Consider the following 22,801-nt stretch of genomic DNA (forward strand, 5'->3'; position numbering starts at 1 on the left):
GATGTTTTTTTGTTTGTCGCAACATTCTCGGTAAATCCTAGATACTGTTGTGCGTGAAAATCCCAGGAGGCTCGACGTTTCTGAGATACTGGAACAGGGGCGCTTGGCACCTGCGATCATACCACACTCAAAGTTGCTTAGGTCACTAGTTTTGCCCATTCTAACGTTCAATCAAACAGTAACTGAACAGTCTCCTAAATTAAAAATCTACAATCCTTTAAACATTTGTCTGACCATAAGCGGACCGTAAGCCCACTGTTTATGGCCACTGTCAAACGGAATATCTTTCTTTTCACAGAGGCCATCTTTCTGGGCCACGTTCATTAAGTACCAAACAGAAGAAACGGACTGAAACAGGAATATCTGAACTTGTCCAATGAGAAACATTTGTTTAGCTTTTTTTGCTATGGTGTACACTAATGAATACACCCCTGGTTGTAATCCTTCCAGGGAGCTGACGGCTGAGGACCAGATCGCCCTGCTCAAGTCAAGCGCCATCGAGGTGATCATGCTGCGCTCAAACCAGTCCTTCAACCTGGAGGATATGTCCTGGAGCTGTGGTGGGCCCGACTTCAAGTACTGCGTCAACGACGTCACTAAAGGTAAGACTGAGGCAGGCTAACACACACACCCTTTCCAACAATCAATGTTGAAGGTGAGTGAAAAAGGATAACACAAACACATACAGGTGCGTACACACAACACACACAGATACACATTTTCCAACTAGGAGTACGTACTCTAAAACGCTAAGACACTTGAGCAGCAGAGCCAGTCGGACCCATCCACAGACCCATCCACTGACCCCCAAGGCTTTCATCTGCTTTTCAAACAAGCCCAGGGCATTTTTACAGATCAAGCTAAGAATGTCACTCCTGACCTAGACTCTCTCACAAAGCATCTAGTGCAGCGTTCCCCAATCTCGGTCCTGGGGACCCCAAGATGTGCGAGTTTTGTTTTTTGCCCTAACACTACACAGCTGATTCACATGACCAAAGCTTGATGATTAGTTGATTATGTGAAATCAATATTAATTATTATTATTTTATCTTTTGGTATTTGTTTCGTTAGTCCATTGTTGATATATTCCCAAAATGTTTGAATGTCATGAATGTATGATTTACTGTTAATACATTTCTCATCTCATGAAACCACACAAATGCTTAGTTAGGGAAACCATATATCAACAGTGATTAATTAGCTGGGCCCTTGTTATATTCACATTCGCATTTCAGTCATTTAGAGACTTACAGGAGCAATTAGGGTTACTGGCCCAATCTCTTAACCACTAGCCTACCTGCCATTATATAGGAGTGCTGATTTAGGATCAGCTTCAATCATAATGAATGAGAGAGCTGATCCTGGATCCTACTCTGAGATGACAATCACTGTTTGCTGAAAATAATCACTGTTTGCTGAAAATAATCACAGTTAGCTGAAAACAATCGCTGTTAGCTGAAAACAATCGCTGTTAGCTGATAACAATCGCTCTTAGCTGAAAACAATCGCTCTTAGCTGAAAACAATCGCTCTTAGCTGAAAACAATCGCTCTTAGCTGAAAACAATCGCTCTTAGCTGAAAACAATCGCTCTTAGCTGAAAACAATCGCTCTTTGCTGAAAACAATCGCTCTTTGCTGAAAACAATCGCTCTTTGCTGAAAACAATCGCTCTTTGCTGAAAACAATCGCTCTTTGCTGAAAACAATCGCTCTTTGCTGAAAACAATCGCTCTTTGCTGAAAACAATCGCTCTTTGCTGAAAACAATCGCTCTTTGCTGAAAACAATCGCTCTTAGCTGAAAACAATCGCTGTTCATAGACATATGATATATCACACACATGATATACAGTGCCTTCGCAAAGTATTCAGATCCCTTGTTGTTACGTCCACATGTTGTTACGTTACAGCCTTATTCTAAAATGGATTAAATGTTTTTTTCCCCCTCATCAATCTACACACAATACCCCATAATGACAAAGCAAAAACAGGTTTTTAGAATTTTTGTTCAAATTTATGAACAAAATTAGAAAATAAATTCATTAAAAATCCTACAATGTGATTTTCTGGATTTTTTTCTCTCATTTTGTCTGTCATAGTTGAAGTGTACCTATGATGAAAATTACAGGCCTCTCATCTTTTTAAGTGGGAGAACTTGCACAATTGGTGGCTGACTAAATACTTTTTTGCCCCACTGTACATAAGTATTCAGACCCTTTACTCAGTACTTTCTTGAAGCACCTTTTAGCAGCGATTACAGACTAGTCTTCTTGGGTATGACGCTACAAGTTTGGACACCTGTATTTGGGGAGTTTCTCCCATTCTTCTCTGAAGATCCTCTCAAGCTCTGTCAGGTTGGATGGGGAGCGTTGATGCACAGCTATTTTGAGGTCTCTCCAGAGATGTTCGATCGGGTTCAAGTCCGGGCTCTGGCTGGCCCACTCAAGGACATTCAGAGGCTTGTCCCGAAGCCACTCCTCCTTTGTCTTGGCTGTGTGCTTAGGTTCGTTGTCCTGTTGGAAGGTGAACCTTCACCCCAGTCTGAGGTCCTGAGCACTCTGGAGCAGGATCTCTCTGTACCTTGCTCCATTAATCTTTGCCTCGATCCTGACTAGTCTCCACGACCTGCCGCTGAAAAACATCCCCACAGCATGTTGCTGCCACCACCATGCTTCACAGTAGGGATGGTGCCAGGTTTCCTCTAGACGTGACGCTTGGCATTCAGGCCAGAGAATCTTGTATCTCATGGTCTGAGGTACCTTTTGTCAAATTCCAAGCGGGCTGTCTTGAGCCTTTTACTGAGGAGTGGCTTCCTTATGACCACTCTACCATAAATGCCTGATTGGTGGAGTGCTGCAGAGATGGTGTTTCATCTGGAAGGTTCTCCCATCTCCACAGAGGAACTCTAGAGCTCTGTCAGAGTGACCATTGGGTTCTTGGTCACCTCCCTGACCAAGGCCCTTCTCCCCCGATTGCTCAGTTTGGCCGGGCGGCCAGCTCTAGGAAGAGTCTTGGTGGTTCCAAACTTCTTCCATTTAAGAATGTTGGAGGCCACTGTGTTCTTAGGGATCAATGGAAACAGGACTCACCTAAGCTCAATTTCGAGTCTCATGGCAAAGGGTCTGAATACTTATGTAAATAAGGTATTTCTATAAACCTTTTTCCCGCTATGCCATCATGGGGTGTTGTGTGTAAATGCTGAGTATTTTTATTTATTTAATAAATGTTAGAATTAGGCTGTAACGTAACAAAATTAAGAAAAAGTTCTTCTGAATTCTTTCCGACGGCACTGTACAGTACATGGTATAATATGAATACATGTCTTATCTCGTGAAACCACACATCCTTAGGTTTAGGCAAGTATATAAAGATACATTGTGATTGCTATCTGATCTGATCAACGTGTATTTGTGTGTGTGTATGTATGGGTTGCCTCCTGTAGCGGGCCACACTCTGGAGCTGCTGGAGCCCCTGGTTAAATTCCAGGTGGGCCTTAAGAAACTCAACCTCCACGAGGAGGAACATGTGCTACTCATGGCCATCTGCCTCCTCTCCCCAGGTACAGTGTGTGTGTGTGTGTGTGTGTGTGTGTGTGTGTGTGTGTGTGTGTGTGTGTGTGTGTGTGTGTGTGTGTGTGTGTGTGTGTGTCATGAATTGTTTATGTGAGTCTGCTTTTTTTTTGTGAGGATCAGTTCTCTTGTGGTGGACTGTTAAAATGTGAGTGTTTTTGTGTGTCTGTGCTGAAGTCAACACACTCCAGTCTCAGTGGCTGAGTGTGTATCTTGTCCATTTATTTTCGTCAGTGGGGTTGATGATAACGTGTGCGTATACACGCATGGCGTGTTTGTACATGACATGGTATGAATCGATTTTGATCATTTATGTGTATGTAGATTTCCCATTTACCGTTGGCTAAAATCTACATTCAAGTATGGTATGCCTGTTTTTTTGTACATGACATAATATCAGCCTAATTGATGTATTTTGTCATGAAACCACACATATGCTTAGTTTTAGGTATATGTTAGGATAGCATACACTTTTTCTCATGGCCATGGGCTTTAAAGTCTTACCAGCGATGTGTACTCCCTTCCTTCAAATGTAAACACTGTCTGGTATGGTGCTGGAGATGATGAATATGACGTTCAAAAGTGGTGAAGTGTCCCTCTTACCGCCTATGTCCTCCCTCCATTCACATAATAGACACTGTGGTGCTGGAGATGAGAAATAAAGTTTTAACATCTGTGTCTCCCTCCCTGCAGACCGTCCTGGCGTGCAGGACCATGGGCGTATCGAGGCACTGCAGGACCGTCTGTCGGAGACGCTGCAGGCCTACATCCGGCTGCACCACCCGGGCGGCCGCCTGGTGTACGCTAGGATGATCCAGAAGCTGGCGGACCTGCGCAGCCTCAACGAGGAGCACTCCAAGCAGTACCGCTCGCTGTCCTTCCAGCCAGAGCACAGCATGCAGCTCACCCCACTGGTGCTGGAGGTGTTCGGCAGCGAGGTCTCCTAAATTAACACATTTTGGTGATCTTTGACCTTTCATGGAGGTGGAGAGGTGGACGAAAGGTCATAGGAGGGGTGGGAGGAGGGTATGAGGTGGGAGCTATAGGAACGTGGTTAGACGTGTTATGGATGGTGTGAGTGTTAGTTTGTGAGGAGAGATTGAGGGAGGGAGATGGTGTGCGGGGAGTGTGTTGGGGAGGGGGGTGGTCGGTGGGTGGGGGAGTGCAAGGGGGGGATATGGAAGTGTGTGTGTGTTAGGAATTCCCCTGCCCTGTGTGTGTGTGTGTGTGTGTGTGTGTGTGTGTGTGTGTGTGTGTCTGTGTACCTTCGGTAGGTCAGACGCAGCGACCTGAGACTGGGTACATGTTCCAGCTGTTGACTGGAACATGCAAAGTGATGGCGATTGAATGATACAAACAGCAGAATTTACTTCAGAACCATACATACATGGAAATTCTGCTTATATTTGACATGTACGCTTACCTTCGTATTGAAGGGACAGTATATTGAAAACAGTATTGCATCTTGTATACCGGTATATACAATGCATTGTGTGCTTTTTGTGCGTGTCATGCAAGTGCTGCTTTATGCATGGCAGTGTATGATTACACACAGTCACACAAGCCTACTCACTCACTAATACAGTCAGTCATTACTTTGGAGCTACCTCTGATTTAGTTTTTGTATTCACAAATACCTTTCTGTTCACAAATACACAGCATAGAACCTTAAAAATGCATGAGGACATTTCAATCCAGGATAGCTATTTGATGCTAGAGCGTCACTGGGGCAAGAACAGTGCCAGTAAAGCATTTCCATTTGTTTCTCTCATCCTCTTGTTATTCTGCTCAAATGCTTTCCTCAAGGGCAAGTGTGTGTGTACGTATACGCCACAAAACACGCGCCCTTCACCTCTGCCAAAGGTATTGGCCGTGTTCGAGAGCATCAAAACAGTGTACATGGGTAAATTGTGACTGACTGACTTATTTATGACGCAAGGTGATTTGTAGATCAGTCAGTCACGACTTCATTTGAAGACGGCTGCAATGTCGAACACGGCCATTGTCTATGTTCTCAAATCAATCAATCAATCAAGTTTATTTTATATAGCCCTTCGTACATCAGCTAATATCTCGAAGTGCTGTACAGAAACCCAGCCTAAAACCCCAAACAGCAAGCAATGCAGGTGTAGAAGCACGGTGGCTAGGAAAAACTCCCTAGAAAGGCCAAAACCTAGGAAGAAACCTAGAGAGGAACCAGGCTATGAGGGGTGGCCAGTCCTCTTCTGGCTGTGCCGGGTGGAGATTATAACAGAACATGGCCAGATGTTCAAAATGTTCATAAATGACAAGCGTGGTCAAATAATAATCAGGAATAAATGTCAGTTGGCTTATAAGAGTTGAAAACAGCAGGTCTGGGACAGGTAGGGGTTCCATAACTGCAGACAGAACAGTTGAAACTGGAACAGCAGCAAGGCCAGGTGGACTGGGGACAGCAAGGAGTCATCATGCCCAGTAGTCCTGACGTATGGTCCTAGGGATGTATGGTCAAAGCTTCCAGTCTTCTACGAGTGTTGCCTTGTGACGCCTTCCATGAGCACACTATTCACCATTTGTGCTATCATCTAGGAATTGATGAAGGAAAAGTATACACTATACAGCATACAGAATATTTTCTGTAACCCGGACGTAGTTTGGTTGTGGAGTAGTGTGTGGGGGGTTGTGGTTGTTTAGCCACTAAAGCAAGCTGTCAATCAAACCAAGCCAGAGCTCTGGTTGGTTAGTTTCTTTGTTTCTTGGAGAAGGGGTCGGGGAAGAATTATGATAGCTGCAAATAAATGTAGCTGCAAATTCTATGTATCCCAAACACTACTAGACCACCTGTACTCAAGTGTATCTATTAAAGTATGTCTATGTTTAAGTTTCATCACCGTTTTCAAAGGGCTACAATGCCAAAATGTGATTGGAAATGCATAGTTAGGCCGGTTACTCTACTGTCCACGTCTTTTTGTATTACAGCCACAAACCCTGCGAGTAAGCTGGACAGCATCTTAAAACAATTACATGAATTGTTCATTTTTTCCCTCATATGTAGACTACAGTTTTTAGTAAGTGGAGTGTTTCAAAGCTGCTTGTTCTTAATCTCTCCACAGATTTCACTCCTTTCATTTCCGACTGGGATGTGTAATTATTTGAAAAGAATGTCTTGAGGACTCGGATGGACTGTTCTGTTTAGTTTTTTGACATATCCGAGTCCTCCGGTTTGATGTTGTATGCTGCGCAGCCCTCCAGTGGCTGCATACTATGTATCGATACAATAACCGCAGCTGTACATAGGGCTACATGCACAGTTTATTAGGTACACCCATCTAGCACTGGGTCGGACCCCTCTTTGCCTCCAAAACAGTTTGATTTCTTTGGGGCATTCTACAAGTTGTCGGAAACGTTCCACAAGGATGTTGGTCCATGCTGACGCGATGGCATCACGCAGTTGCTGTAGATTAGTGGGAGCAGCCCGTTCCAAAGATGCTCTATTGGGTTGAGGTCTGGGGACTGTGCAGGCCAACTAGCTGTCATGTTCCTAGCGATCGTTTTCCACTCTTCAATTGTCCAGTGTTGGTGACCGCGTTCCCACTGGAGCTGCTTCTTCTTGTTCTTAGCTGATAGGAGTGGAACCCGGTTTGGTCGACTGCTGCAATAGCCCATCTGTGACAAGGATTGACGAGTTGTGCTTTCCGAGATGCCGTTCTGCACACCACTGTTATTTGTCTGTTTGTGGCCCGCCTGTTAGCTTGTATGATTCTTGCCATTGTCTTTCGACAGTTGTTTTTGCCAACGGGACTGCTGATGACTGGATGTTTTATGTTTGTCACACCATTCTCTGTAAAGCCTAGACACTGTCATGCATGAAAAGCCCAGGAGGGTGGCCATTTCTGAGATACTGGATCCGGCGTGCCTAGCTCCGACGATCATACCACGCTCGAAGTCGCTTAGGTCACTCGTTTGAACATTCAACATTCAACATTCAATGGAACAGTAACTGAATGCCTCGATGCCTGTCTGCCAGCTTTATATAGCAAGCCATGACCATGTGACCACTGTCTGTGGGAACTAGGTGGTGTACCTAATAAATTAGCCGGTGAGTGTAGATATTACTACTACTAACTTTTAGTAAGGAAATTCTTGGATTATATATGCAAATAGCATGATATTGATGACCGTGTTTTACGACTTATTTTGACTTTCTCTCTCTGAAACACTGCATTCTCAACTTTCTATATACACTGAACAAAAATATAAACGCATGCAACATGCAACAATTTCAAAGATTTTACTGAGTTATGTACAAAGAAATCAGTCAATTTAAATACATAAATTAGGCCCTAATCTATGGATTTCACATGACTAGGCATGGGTGCAGCCATGTGTGGGCCTGGGAGGGCATAGGCCCGCCCACTTGGAAGACAAGCCCGCACACTAGGGAGCCAGGCCCAGCCAATCAGAGCTTTTCCCCACAAAATGGCTTTATTACAGACAGAAATACTCCTCATCATGCTGTTTAATCAGCTTCTTGATATGCCACACCGGTCAGGTGGATGGATTATCTTGGCAAGGGAGAAATGCTCACTAACAGGGATGTAAACAAATTTGTGCACAAGCCTTTTCTGCATATGGAACATTTCTGGGATTATTTATTTTACTCATAAAACATGAGACCAACACACAACTACATGTTGTTTTTATATTTTTGTTAAGTATATAAATATGGATCTATATATGTTTAGGTGGGGATGAGTGAGTGTTTGGCAATGCCTAGTGATCTAATCTCTAAATCAAATGAATTAACGTATTGACTAAGGTTGTGTCGTTGATGGACATTTGACGTCTTTGGTTAATCATTTGGGAGAATGAGGATGTTCTACAAGCTAAATATACAGTGCTGCTCTCTAGTATAAGCCATATGGAGGGAGAGAAAAACAAACAAAGCTAGTTTAAAGAAATGTCCCTCATATTGATTACATGGGGCTGGAGATACACAGTTAAATATTTAGAATGTGTATTTGTATGGCTCAGATATTCTATTGTACAAGTATAGAGTAGAACCGACTCCTATGCTTTCAATCATCTCATTCCCTTGTCCATACAAGAGCCTTGTGTGGTAAGGACACTGAAGTGGGTGCAACATGTTGGCTGCGCTTAAATCCAGTCCATTATTATTAACCATTAACTACTCTACAGAGTACTTAAAGGCCGTCATGGATACAATAGTCTTTAGGGGGCACCTGTTGACCACAATGAATGTCCTATCACCCGTTCCAGTGTTCTAAACGGCAGTGGCGTGCCGTGGGCCTGGGGCCTGGGCCTTCAGTGAGGTACTACACAGTCCCACCCGAATTAATCCACCTCTTACCATCATTATGATGCCATGGCTCTCGACACTATACATTTAGACAGAAACACAGTATAACCAGGCGTTGCGTCACCTTGAAATTGACAAATTTACATTTTTGGGTAAACAGTGTTTTTGGGTAAACATGACACAATCAATGAGTCTTTTCAATATTTCCCTTCACCTTTTCATTGTGCAGCTCCGTTGCCCTGTGCATTTTTTCGTTGAGCTGTAGATCCACTCCGGTGTCCCCAAAAGTTTTCAAAAGCACCATTGCTTGTAAGTGCCCAGCCGTACTTTGGTGTCTCGTTGCTGCCTGGTTAGACAACTCAAGTTTGCAAAGCCAGTGTGGCTCCAAACACCAAATCGATCACTTGCAAATAATAGGCATTCCCAGCAGTACAGTTTGCAGTGCTTCTCGGAGCCTGTGAGCCATTGATAGCGCTGTTGGTCGGCGTCGGGCGACCTCTCCTTACAATGTCTAACTTTTCTTGAAAAGTTCGTCTTGAGAATGGCGTTATAATTATATCCTCGACCAAATCGATATCTTCTCCTTCCGCCATCGTGGGTTGAAAAAACAGCTTAGTAGTACGCAAATTAATTTGTTTATCAAATTCAGTTTCCTAGATCTGCATAGACCTGCCCATAGGACCTGCCTCTCAATATTGGTAATCCAATCAAAAGACGTGCACGCACTACGCCTGCTAGCTGGCTCCTGTGTAACACTGGAGCCAGCCAGCAGGCGTACAATAGCCAACTCTAAAGCTGATTGGCTGACACTAAATTTTCATTTCCATTCACTATAAGCTACAAGCGCCTGCACTGTTGATTCTGAAGGCCTGAGGGCAGATTTTAGACCCCTGGCAACACATGATGGCTGAATATGATTGGATAAAAGATCTAACATAAAGACCAGCTCTCCAAATCTCAACCTGGGGCTGGAAGCAGTGCAACCAAGAGGAAAGCTATGAAATGAAGAGTATAACTCTTACTCTGGGGAATAATTTAATACATATTTGTGGGAAAATATATTTAAAAAAAAATTATATTCTGATGATGTTTAGGCCAGCAGAGAAGGCCTTGCTGGCCCTGACGGCCCACCACTGGGTTACTTTCTAAATGTAATCCTAATCCGTTAGTTACTAGTTACCTGTCCAAAATTGTAATCAGTAACGTCACTTTTGGATTACCCAAACTCAGTAATCTAATCTGATTACATTCCTTTGAATGACACCTATTGCTGGATAAATCAATGTTAAAGTTTACATAGCTGACCATATATATATATGTTAAATATTAATTTATGGGTTGGTTATATAGGCTTCTACTAACCCATCGCTTTCTACTACATATAATACGATTAAATTATATCTTTACATTAAAAGCTAAAGTCTGTCAGAATTCCAGTCATTCCAAAAAATGTTATACCCCTTTGATCGTCAAGAATAGGACTTCAAAATATGGAAGTATAGATTAGCCATATTGTTTTACCTGAGCATGACCCCAAAGCTAAAGACTTATTACCCAGCCCTCCTCTGTTGTTTATAATTTTGTGGTCATGGAGTACTGATTGGGCTCATTGATTTGAGTTGAAAAATAAATGCTGCGCTCATGGAATGGCATGCTTTGAGCACTACTGAAAAGTGCTATTTACATGTGAAAAATGAATGCCATATGCTGCATTTGCTATTGGCCTGTTGTTTACCTTTTTGTTGGTGACACTTTGATATCTTGATAATATGCAGTTGTTTAAAGGGCAAATCCACAGATGGAACAATAACAAAACAGGCACCCCACCTCTGTTTTGGTAAAAAGCTGAGGGATGGGCCTGGAGAAATGGGACCACTCTCAGATTAATAGACAGAGCTATGGATGCAAGGACTGACCATCCATGATATCAAATGTATTGTTTAAACCATGTCATGAGGCTACACAGTGTTTGTTTACATTGAACTAAGCCCATGAGACATTTATAAATGATATTCTTCAAGAATCAATGCATATATATACTATATATATATATATATATATATATATATATATATATATATATATATATATATATATATATATATATATATATATATATATATATATATATAATCAAAAAATGGATGTAGCAATTACAGATTGGCCCTTTAAGTCTATCAAAAGTGTGCATGTTTGCAAGAGTGCGTTTTTCACTGGTTGTCCACTGGTTTCAAAAACAATGATTGATAGGCAACATACATTTCTTGAATTCAACCATTATTGAGTTCAAATACACGTTTCGATTTATTTAGATTAATGAACAGCCATCCGTAAGGTGCAAATAGCTAAATGAGAGAGCAACAGTGTGATTCACATCAATACGCTATGTAGATATCAATAATAAGTGACATCCTTATTGACGTAGACTACACCACTGCTGTCATCCTGACCTCCAAGCATTTATTCAAGTTGGATAATCTGTGGATGCCGACAGCAGTCGCACCATTGGAAGACATAGCTTGGACTGTAGCCTACAAAAGCCTATTCCTGCTCTTTTCCTGCGATTGATCAAACACATTTATTGTGTCATCATTGTGGTCTCTGACTTGTGGTCAGACTCCCTCAGGTGGAACGAACTTAAATTTGGGCCTTTTTTCTAAGCTGATTTGAATGTCATTGAGAGAACAGAGAAGTTCTTTCTGAATATATAAGTAATCCTTGAAGTAATCATCTAGTTTTTCAAAAGCATCTGTAATCTGATTACAATATTTTAGCTGGTAACGTAACGGATTACAGTTACCATTTTTTTGGTAATCCTATACATGTAATCCGTTACTTCCCAACCCTGTGTATATCATATTGTAAAGCAAGTGAATAGAAACTGAGGACCGCTTTTCTGGACACAGATTGTTAAACCTAGTTGGAAAATGGAGATTGTCAATACATTTTTGTCAAACCTAGGGGCTAGATTCAATCTGGATTGCGGAAGATCCGTGTTATTGTGTGACTGAAATGTAAAGATAATTTCCGATTGAGCGGTCTATATGCAGCATTTACCGTGAAAGCAGTCTCCGCAAACACGGGAACATTGCCTTTAAATTCAGGCTATCGGGCTACAGCGCGGATCTTCAGGATTAAATCGAGCCTAATCTGTGTCCAGGAAACTGACCCTAAGAGGCTATAGCGAGATAGATCTCTGTGTAGGGTGAAGTTGACCTTAGATGCTGATCTTGGGTCAGAATTAGCTTTTCCCCCGCTAATGTGGAAAGGATTGTGTGAGACTGCGGTCTCTTGTACATTCTGTTCTTCAGTCCCTGTACGCAATTGGCCAAGGCTCGTTGACGAGTGCTACTTCTGCTTCAACTAACCTTGTGATTGGCTAACCAGAAACTACCGGGGCATTTAGTTGTGCAGCTTCATCACAATAGGCTACAGAGAGCACTATTATGCAGTCTTCTTGCAGATAGTGGGGGAGAACGAAGGACTATGGGTCTTGCTAATGTTGAAGGAACTTTATCAGAACATTGTGTTCTTAGCAGTAAACCTTGTCATTGCTTTAAAAAATCACCATCAAGGCGTTGTCGGTAAGCGGAGTACCTACCCCCTAAGACATCAGATAGTACTGTCAACAAATGGACCACAGCCAACTCAATCACACTCACCCCTCCTAGCCAACATAACACATTTTCCATTGGCTGACTGCAGAAAAATAGGCTATATAAGTTGTATAAAATCATATTGTTATGCAAATCACACTTAATATCTAGTGTGAGGGATTCACTTACATAGGCACCTGATGATTGGTGGAATTGTTTTTAGTTCTTACGAATGATTGACAAGTTCCTGGAAAAGATACTCTCTCTCCCAGGATGTGTTTCATGAAGGTGATGATAGGCTACATGATTATTTCTACTCAGTACCACTCGTGTTCAAGTCGGTTAGGTGAAGGTTATGGTGTGTTGTTTTGAGGTCACGGATGTAAGATGCCTTGTGAATTTTGGGCGGTTTTTGTTTTGGATTTCTTCATGCATAGCTCTTTGTGTAGATACAGAGTTGATTGTTTTCATTTGATGAGATATAAATATACAGTATTGATTTTCAATATGTACAGTGCCTTCGGAAAGTATTCAGATCCCTTGCCTTTTTACACATTTTGTTAGCTTACAGCCTTATTCTAAATTAATGAATGAAAACAATTTTTTCGTGTAAAATCACCTATTGGTAACCCATGAGATTAATTGACACACAAACAAACATTACAATCATTCACTAACGTAAATAATTATAATTCTTCTTCCGGTGTTCTCTGCATTGTGCATCACATAAAGAATGAAAAAATGTAAGGTAAAAATCAATACACAATAGTAAATATGGTTGTCTAAACAATAATTATATCCCTAGAGCAGTAAAATAATATACATACATACATACATACATACATACATACATACATACATACATACATACATACATACATACATACATACATACATACATACATACATACACACATACATACATACATACATACATACATACATACAGTTGAAGTCGGAAGTTTACATACACCTTAGCCAAATACATTTAAACTTAGTTTTTCCCTGTCTTAGGTCAGTTAGGATCACCACTTTATTTTAAGAATGTGAAATGTCAGAATAATAGTAGAGAGAATAATTTATTTCAGCTTTTATTTCTTTCATCACATTCCCAGTGGGTCAGAAGTTTACATACATACACTCAACTAGTATTTGGTAGCATTGCCTTTAAATTGTTTAACTTGGGTCAAACGTTTTGGGTAGCATTCCACAAGCTTCCAAGTTGGGTGAATTTTGGCCCATCCCTCCTGACAGAGCTGGTGTAACTGAGTCAGGTTTGTAGGCCTCCTTGCTCGCACACGCTTTTTAAGTTCTGCCCACAAATGTTCTATAGGATTGAGGTCAGGGCTTTATGATGGCCACTCCAATAGCTTGCCTTTTTTGTCCTTAAGCCATTTTGCCACAACTTTGGAAGTATGCTTGGGATCATTGTCCATTTGGAAGACCCATTTTCAACCAAGATTTAACTTCCTGACTGATGTTGCTTCAATATATCCACACAATTTTCCTGCCTCATGATGCCATCTATTTTGTGAAGTGCACCAGTCCCTCCTGCAGCAAAGCACCCCCACAACATGATGCTGCCAACCCTGTGCTTCACGGTTGGGATGGTGTTCTTTGGCTTGCAAGCATCCCACTTTTTCCTCCAAACATAAAGATGGTCATTATTGCCAAACAAGTTCATTTTTGTTTCATCAAACCAGACCAGAGGACATTTCTCCAAAAAGTATGATCTTCATCCCCATGTGCAGTTGCAAATCGTAGTCTGGCTTTTTTATGGCGGTTTTGGAGCAGTGGCTTCTTCCTTGCTGAGCGGCCTTTCAGGTTATGTCGATATAGGACTTGTTTTATTGTGGATATAGATACTTTTGTACCTGTTTCCTCCAGCATCTCCACAAGGTCCTTTGCTGTTGTTCTTGGATTGATTTGCACTTTTTGCACCGAAGTACGTTCATCTCTAGGAGACAGAATGCATCTCCTTCCTGAGCGGTATGACGGCTGCGTGGTCCCATGGTGTTTGTACTTGCATACTATTGTTTGTACAGATGAACAAACATGTTACCTTCAGGCGTTTGGAAATTGCTCCTAAGGACAAACCAGACTTGTGGAGGTCTACATTTGTTTTTCTTAGGTCTTGTCTGATTTCTTTTGATTTTCCGATGTCAAGGAAATAAGCACCGAGTTTGAAGGTAGGCCTTGAAATACATCCACAGGTACACCTCCAATTGACTCAAATTATGTCAAGTAGCCTATCAGAAGCTTCTACAGCCATGACATAATTTTCCAAGCTGTGTAAAGGCACAGTCAACTTAGTGTATGTAAACGTCTGACCCACTGGAATTTTGATACAGTGAATTAATCTGTCTGTAAACAATTGTTGGAATAATTACTTGTATCATGCGCTAAGTAAATGTCCTAACCGACTTGCCAAAACTATAGTTTGTTAACAAGACATTTGTGGAGTGGTTGAAAAACGAGTTTTAATGACTCCAACCTAAGTGTATGTAAACTTCTGACTTCTACTGTACACACACACACACACACACACACACATGCATACATAACGTGTGCAGATCAATGAATACAGAAAAAAAGAAACAGAAGGCATTGGAACCCAGTCTGACACAAAGAGAAGATTCATGTGGGAGACAAGCCTATACACAATCTATATACACACGTACCATTTACCACAGAATGGATTAAATCGTTCTTTCCCCTCACAATACCCCATAATGACAAAGCAAAAATAGGTTTTTAGAAATGTTAACAAATTTCTTAAAAATAAATCGCTGAAATATAACATTTACATAAGTATTCAGACCCTTTACTCAGTACTTTGTTGGAGCACCTTTGGCAGCGATTACAGGCTTGTGTCTTCTTGGGTATAATGCTACAAACTTGGCACACATGTATTTGGGAAGTTTCTCCCATTCTTCTCTGCAGATTCTCTCAAGCTCTGTCAGGTTGGATGGGGAGCGTTGTTTTCAGGTTTTTCCAGAGATGTTCGATCGGGTTCAAGTCTGGGCTCTGGCTGGGCCACTAAAGGACATTCAGAGACTTGTCCCAAAGCCACTCCTGCATTGTCTTGGCTGTGTGCTTAGGTTCGTTGTCCTGTTGGAAGGTCAACCTTCGCCCCAGTCTGAGGTTCTGAATGCTCTGGAGCAGGTTTTCATCAAGGATCTCTCTGTAATTCGCTCCATTCATCTTTGCCTCAGTCCTTACTTGTCTCTCAGTCTATGCCGCTGAAAAACATCCCCAGAGCATAATGCTGCCACACCCATGCGTCACCGTAGGGATGTTGCCAGGTTTCTTTCAGACGTCACGCTTGGCATTGAGGCCAAAGAGTTCAATCTTGGTTTCATCAGACCAGAGAAACTTGTTTCTCATGGTCTGAGAGTCTTTAGGTGCCTTTTGCTAAACTCCAAGCATGCTGTCATGTGCCTTTTACTGAGGAGTGGCTTCCGTCTGGCCACTCTACCATAAAGGCCTGATTGGTGGAGTGTTGCAGAGATAGTTGTCCCATCTCCACAGAGGAACTCTAGAGCTCTATCAGAGTGACCATCGGGTTCTTGGTCACCTCCCTGACCAAGGCCATTCTCCCCCGATTGCTCAGTTTAGCCGGGCGGCCAGCTCTAGGAAGAGTCTTTGTGGTTCCAAACTTCTTCCATTTAAGAATGTTGGAGGCCACTGTGTTCTTAGGGACCTTCAATGCTGCAGACATTTTTTGGTACCCTTCTCCAGATTTGTGCCTCAACACAATCCTGTCTCGGAGCTCTACGGACAATTTCTTCGACCTCACAGCTTGGTTTTTGCTCTTACATACACTGTCAACTGTGGGACCTTATATAGACGGGTATGTGCCTGTCCAAATCATGTCCAATCAATTGAATTTACCACATGTGGACTCCAAACAAGTTGTAGGAACATCTCAAGTCTGATCAATGGGAACAGGATGCACCTGAGCTCAATTTCGTTCCTTATAACAAAGGGTCTTAATATTTATGTGAATAAGGTATGTCTGTTTGTTATTTTTAATACATTTGCACACATTTTTAAAAACCTGTTTTCACTTTGTCATTTTGGTGTGTTGTGTGTAGATTGCTGAGGATTTTATTTAATGAATTTTAGAATAAGGCTGTAATGTAACAAAATGTAGACAAAGTCAAGGGGTCTAAATACTTTCCCTAAGGCACTGTATGTATAAGACTTGGTTATCATGTAAGTGTCACAGGCCAGGATGTTATCACAAATCTCCCCTTAGAGAAGTACAGGGTAAGGAGAGGTCTCTCTCTCAGGTCTGGTTTTGCACAGTTATAGCTGCTCAATTTTCAGTCAAATGTAGTGGATTTTCCTAAACGCTTTATGAAGAAAAGGCCTAATTTGGCTTCATGAATTAGTCAGTTGATTTCAACTCCAGACATTTCAAAAGCTGTTCAATAGCATTAATTATGAGTTGAAGAACGAAAGCAAAATCAGAATTTTATTTAATCCATTTTATGTCATTAGTCTTGGTGAAGCATTTTTTCTTTTCATTCATCGGTTTAGAACGTCTACAATTTTGTGACATTTTGATCGAACTCCAAACTGGAACATAGGAACCATTTAATGAAATGAAATTCAACTAGAACTTGGATCATTTTGAACTTGGATCATCACCTTACTTGTTTATTCAGCTATATCAAACGGGGCGAATACCTAGAATACAGGGTGTGGTGCACTAGCATCAGTTAGCATAACGGTCAAATTATTTGTTTTAGAGTGTGTTCTTTAATAAAGGTTGTACAAAGCATTTACAAATCCAGTTTGAGAAATGAATTGAAATGTAACTCACAAAAAAAGAATATGAATTGTTTTGATCGAGTGAGATTTGCCTTTCAATACATTTTCAGAATGTGAAAGGGATCGATATACAGTACCGTTGATATTCACGTGTAGTTTTTTTTTCTTCAAACATTAAAAGGAGTGTCAACAATGGATGTACACAACAATTATCTACCTCTTTTAGCTACAGATTATGCTTTAGCATTAAAGGAGTGTCCTCTGTTTTTACTTTTGTAATATGTGTTGGTATTTATTGCTGTCTAATGAATCAATGATTACCTCAAAGATGTCTCATCATGCAGACTGGGAGACTATATAGCTAATGAAGTCATTGGTATTTTTTTTTTTACAATATTTTTTTACTAAAAACATTGCCTTTTTTTAAAGTAACGAACAAACACCCACCAGAGGTTGTGTTTTAATTGTGCCTGCATTCTGACCAATGGGGGTCCAGGCTGGGTTCTGGTCGACCGGGGTTGTGTTTCATTCTAATACGTGGTTTCCTCCCTTTTTCTCTTAGTTCACTCGCGTTTCGCCCATCTGATACAACTGGGTAGTTGTATGTAAGGAATACCTCCACCTGGTTTCCGCCATATTCAGCTTACAGTGAACAAGGACAGAAGGGAGGGAGCAACTTCCTGGAATGAAACGCAGCGAGAGACTTAATTGTGACCTCTGTATAGAGGGGTCATGAGTCGTATGGTTTCGGTCGGAGAGTTGGTGTGTCTGCTCCTCTTGGTACAGTTGGCATGGTCTTTGCCCTTACTAGATGTTTCTCACTCTGTCCCCTATCCATCTCTCTTCTTTTCCTCTATCAGCTACTAAGTTTTCTCCACTCTCATATCCCCCAACCCACCTTTTTAGAGTAAACTCTTCTCTATAGATCTTCTTATTTTCAGGAAAGGGCAGAAGTTCTGACAGGACAAAGATCAGTATCCATTTAATGCTGCTTTTATCAAGAGCATCACAGATTGATCAGTGTGTTATTCTTACTAAAATTGCCACGGTTGGTTATCGCCCAGCAGATATATGCTAACCAGGACGTGAGGCCACAGTGTCTGTCATGTTATGACGTTTTTTAAAGCCAAGTAGTTTAGGTTGGTATAAAGCTATAGGAAGCTGGTTCTAGAAAAGCACACATGGGCAACTTCCTATTTGAACAATGTAGACTTGAGAAGGTTGATGTCCATTTATTGCCTTTGATTGAACCACTTCAATCTATCAATGAGGCGTCAAGTATTGTGTAATATTAATCACCAGCTACTCCACTTTCCAACATGAAGGCACTTTTGTTATTTTTTTGACCAGATATTCTAAGTCTTTGAGCATACTCCCTCTGCTGAACTGGATGTGCACCATTTGGTTGACATTGCTCAGTAAGTACCAATTCAAGATGTTGAGTAACTGCTACTAATATCTTTGAATACTGTTTTTGAATACTTTTTGACAATGCTTCCTACCATTTTTCCAACTAACTGTCTCGATTTTGACAGTTTGTATTCAAAAGGAACTTTAAAAAAAAAAAAAAAAAAAAAGTGTCCAGCAAAAGCAGTCAGATTGATAATCAGTTGTCGTGCTAGCTATTGGAGGTATGTAGACCTCGCTAGACATCAAATCGATATAAACTAATGCAAATAAGAGTACCTTAAAGTGACCTGCACGCACAAATAATTCCTTTTTCACAATGAAAATGGGGGAATTGGCACCCATGTACTCCTCACGCTACACTTTGGAGTACAAGGCAGGGAGTGAAAGTCAAATTAGCTAGCTTTGTATTAGCTATAGATATTGACAGCCAGCAGACACTGTGGTCCCTCGGAGCCTGAGTTGAGTGCCTATATGAACCTTCTAATGACTGGAGAGTGTTTCGCAAAGCAGAATTAGAAAGTTAGCAAACTAGCTTTTCCAAGTATCTTTTCCAAGTATCGTAAAACAACTCAAATTTGTTCTTGATTCTCGAGACAGCTAATTTCAAAGATTGGTCAATAGTATTTCCTTACCTATTATTCTAGCAGCTAACTGCGATTCTACTTTACCGATCTTTGTGGGCAAGAAAATGTAGTTTAAGAAGAATTGTTAAGCTAAAATGTTAGATTGTTAAATGAATAATCCTGTTTTTAACACACTGCACCACTTCACATGGAAAGCCAGAAACAACAGAAGCACTTAAGACATTGTTTGTAACACAGTGCATACATTTGGATGAATATGCTCTACATGAATGCCTGTCCATTTCAGCATTATATGGCTGCAATTATCAAAGTAATTCATCTAATTTCTTGCAATGTATATTTTTGTTTTCATTTAAAATGTTTTTTTCTTTCTATTACAACAGACATTATAAATGGGTGTTTATGTAATGTTATTTTTGTCAGATGTTTTGTAAATCAAATAATAAACAACTGTGTAGTGTTGTGTGTTTGATGTTTAATGTATTTTTGATGGATTTAATATAATTTAAAGAGCCATGTTTAATTTTTTCAACACTTGGACAGTGCTACATGAGTGAATAGTCTGGTCAGTACACCTAAATACAATTACAGTAGAAACAGATAACTATCAACTGAATGGATGGTATCGAAACATGGTTTGTCAAACACAAAAAAGTTCTATAAAATAGTATGAAACAACAGATCTCATGTGGTGAAATACTATACAAGCAGTGTACCAAACTATTGTGGTGGCAACTTTATCCAGTGTTTTAGTGATATCACACCAATGTGGGGAATTCCTATTTAATAGTCTACATACACATTTCAGTTGAGAACCATACTGTGAAGTATTATTGGAATAGATTAAATGTGTGTTTGATTTAGCAAAGCTTAATGGGGAAGACTGCAAGGTGTCAATTACTGTACAGACTACTTATCTCAATACTTAAATAATACATCTGACTTTTTTTAAATTGCTACATCCATTTTTGGACTTCTAAATTAGTTATATATACCCATTGATTATTGAAGAATATTACTTATAAATTCCTCATACGCTTAGTTCAACTGTCGTGCCCAGTCAAAACCCAAAATATAAGCTTACTCCAATCTTTGAAAACAAAGTAAATGCAAACCAACACTGTATAGCCTCAAAACATGGTTGAACTATAATTTGTATATCATGGATGGTCAGTCCTGACATCCACAGCTCTGCCAATGAATTTGAGAGTGGTTACATTTATCCAGGCCCATCCCTCAGCTTTTTACCAAAAAAGAGGTTGGGTGGCACTTTGTTATTATTTCAACTCCAGATTGGCCCTTTAAAGCTTTGGTGAGAGTTAATGTCACTTGCAAACATTTCTGTGCTCAAAACTACCTCAATTGCTGAGGTGTTTTCACTGTATCGCCGTCTGCACTCTGTATCATTTCATCTATTGTCCAGCAGAGGGCAGTCCTACTGTTAACTGTTTAACTTTTTAATAAATCCATGACCCTTTTTCAGCTTTGAGTTCAACAGAGGAATAGGTGTGTATACTGTGTTAATAAGGTGCCCAGTTACGCTATAATTTGGTGGTTAAACGAAAACACACTGGATGGCTCCCCTTTAAAAGCATTATACAAATTCCAGGGTTGTTCTGATTCTGATGTTCTGATTCTGATGTTCTGAAGGTGCTTCCATTCAGTCTGCATAAGGCCCCTTGTGGGTTTTCAGTTTGGCCTTGCATACTGCTGTGTGATTTCAGCGAGTATGTTCCAAGTACGTTGAGAAGAGATTTCAGGTCACTGGCCCTCCCTTCATACACACAACATCCACCTTTCTCTAGGAATGGAGAGAGCGGTTGCATATACAGCAGGAGGAAAAATACAAGTTTATCCGAGCATCCAGTCAGCGTTGTGTCGTTTAATTGTCAGTGTTTTAATAAAGGGGTGGCACTTGTTTGTGCACTGATAAGGCCGAGTATGTGCGGTTTGGTGGAGGGTGAACCGTTATACCTCTATAAGGGTTGGATGAGGCGACCATCTTCTAGGCGAGGCATTATCTTAAAACTGTATTTTCCTAGCGAAGCATTCATACCCACTGGGCTTTTGTACAGTGTGTTTCTGAGCATAGGCCTACAGACAGTACGAGCTATCTAGGCCTACAGACAGTACGATCTATCTAGGCCTAGACCTATAGGCCTACAGACAGTATGAGCTATCTAGGCCTACAGACAATATGAGCTATCTAGGCCTACAGACAATATGAGCTATCTAGGCCTACACCTATAGGCCTACAGACAGTATGAGCTATCTAGGCCTACACCTATAGGCCTACAGACAGTATGATCTATCTAGGCCTACACCTATAGGCCTACAGACAGTATGATCTATCTAGGCCTACACCTATAGGCCTACAGACAGCATGAGCTATCTAGGCCTACACCTATAGGCCTACAGACAGTATGAGCTATCTAGGCCTACACCTATAGGCCTACAGACAGTATGATCTATCTAGGCCTACACCTATAGGCCTACAGACAGTATGATCTATCTAGGCCTACACCTATAGGCCTACAGACAGTATGATCTATCTAGGCCTACACCTATAGGCCTACAGACAGCATGAGCTATCTAGGCCTACACCTATAGGCCTACAGACAGTATGAGCTATCTAGGCCTACACCTATAGGCCTACAGACAGTATGATCTATCTAGGCCTACACCTATAGGCCTACAGACAGTATGATCTATCTAGGCCTACACCTATAGGCCTGCAGACAGTATGAGCTATCTAGGCCTACAGACAGTATGAGCTATATAGGCCTACAGACAGTATGATCTATCTAGGCCTACACCTATAGGCCTACAGACAGTATGAGTTATCTAGGCCTACAGACAGTATGAGCTATCTAGGCCTACAGACAGTATGAGCTATCTAGGCCTACACCTATAGACCCACAAGGGGCCTTATGCAGACTGAATGGAAGCACCTTAGAATCAGAACAGCCCTGGAATTTGTATAATGCTTTTAGGGGAGCCATCCAGTGTGTTTTCGTTTAACCACCAAATTATAGCGTAACTGGGCACATTATTAACACAGTATACACACCTATAGTAGACATTTTAACTACTCACTGCTTGGAGCTATATTAGACATTTTAACTACTCACTGCTTGGAGCTATAGTTCGACATTTTAACTACTCACTGCTCGGAGCTATAGTAGACATTTTAATTATTCACTGCTCGGAGCTATAGTAGACATTTTAACTACTCACTGCTTGGAGCTATTGTAGACTTTTTAACTACTCACTGCTTGGAGCTATAGTAGACATTTTAACTACTCACTGCTCGTAGCTATAGTAGACATTTTAACTATTCACTGCTCGGAGCTATAGTAGACATTTTAACTACTCACTGCTCGGAGCTATATTAGACATTTTAACTATTCACTGCTTGGAGCTATTGTAGACATTTTAACTACTCACTGCTTGGAGCTATATTAGACATTTTAACTACTCACTGCTTGGAGCAATAGTAGACATTTTAACTACTCACTGCTCGGAGCTATAGTAGACATTTTAACTATTCACTGCTCGGAGCTATAG

At 41.0% G+C, this 22,801-nt stretch overlaps 1 protein-coding gene across 4 annotated transcripts in view; it reads left to right on the forward strand.

Annotated features, from left to right (window-relative positions):
- Positions 1-19,696, forward strand: part of LOC129815643 (vitamin D3 receptor B-like) — a 92,335-nt gene extending 72,639 nt beyond the window's left edge. For 3 of the 4 annotated variants that reach the window (XM_055869628.1, XM_055869630.1, XM_055869631.1), the window contains 4 exons: positions 451-602; positions 3,440-3,556; positions 4,260-4,504; positions 17,803-19,696. In XM_055869628.1, coding sequence (XP_055725603.1) covers positions 451-602; positions 3,440-3,556; positions 4,260-4,504; positions 17,803-17,826 — 538 coding nt within the window. In that variant the 3' untranslated portion in view covers positions 17,827-19,696. Of the gene's footprint in view, positions 1-450; positions 603-3,439; positions 3,557-4,259; positions 4,514-17,802 lie in introns of those variants that run through there. The other variant, XM_055869629.1, reaches the window with a different exon arrangement.
- The last annotated feature ends 3,105 nt before the right edge of the window (positions 19,697-22,801 follow it).

The sequence above is a fragment of the Salvelinus fontinalis genome, chromosome 18 (genome assembly GCF_029448725.1).
Source record: "Salvelinus fontinalis isolate EN_2023a chromosome 18, ASM2944872v1, whole genome shotgun sequence".
NCBI classification, from domain to species: domain Eukaryota; kingdom Metazoa; phylum Chordata; class Actinopteri; order Salmoniformes; family Salmonidae; genus Salvelinus; species Salvelinus fontinalis.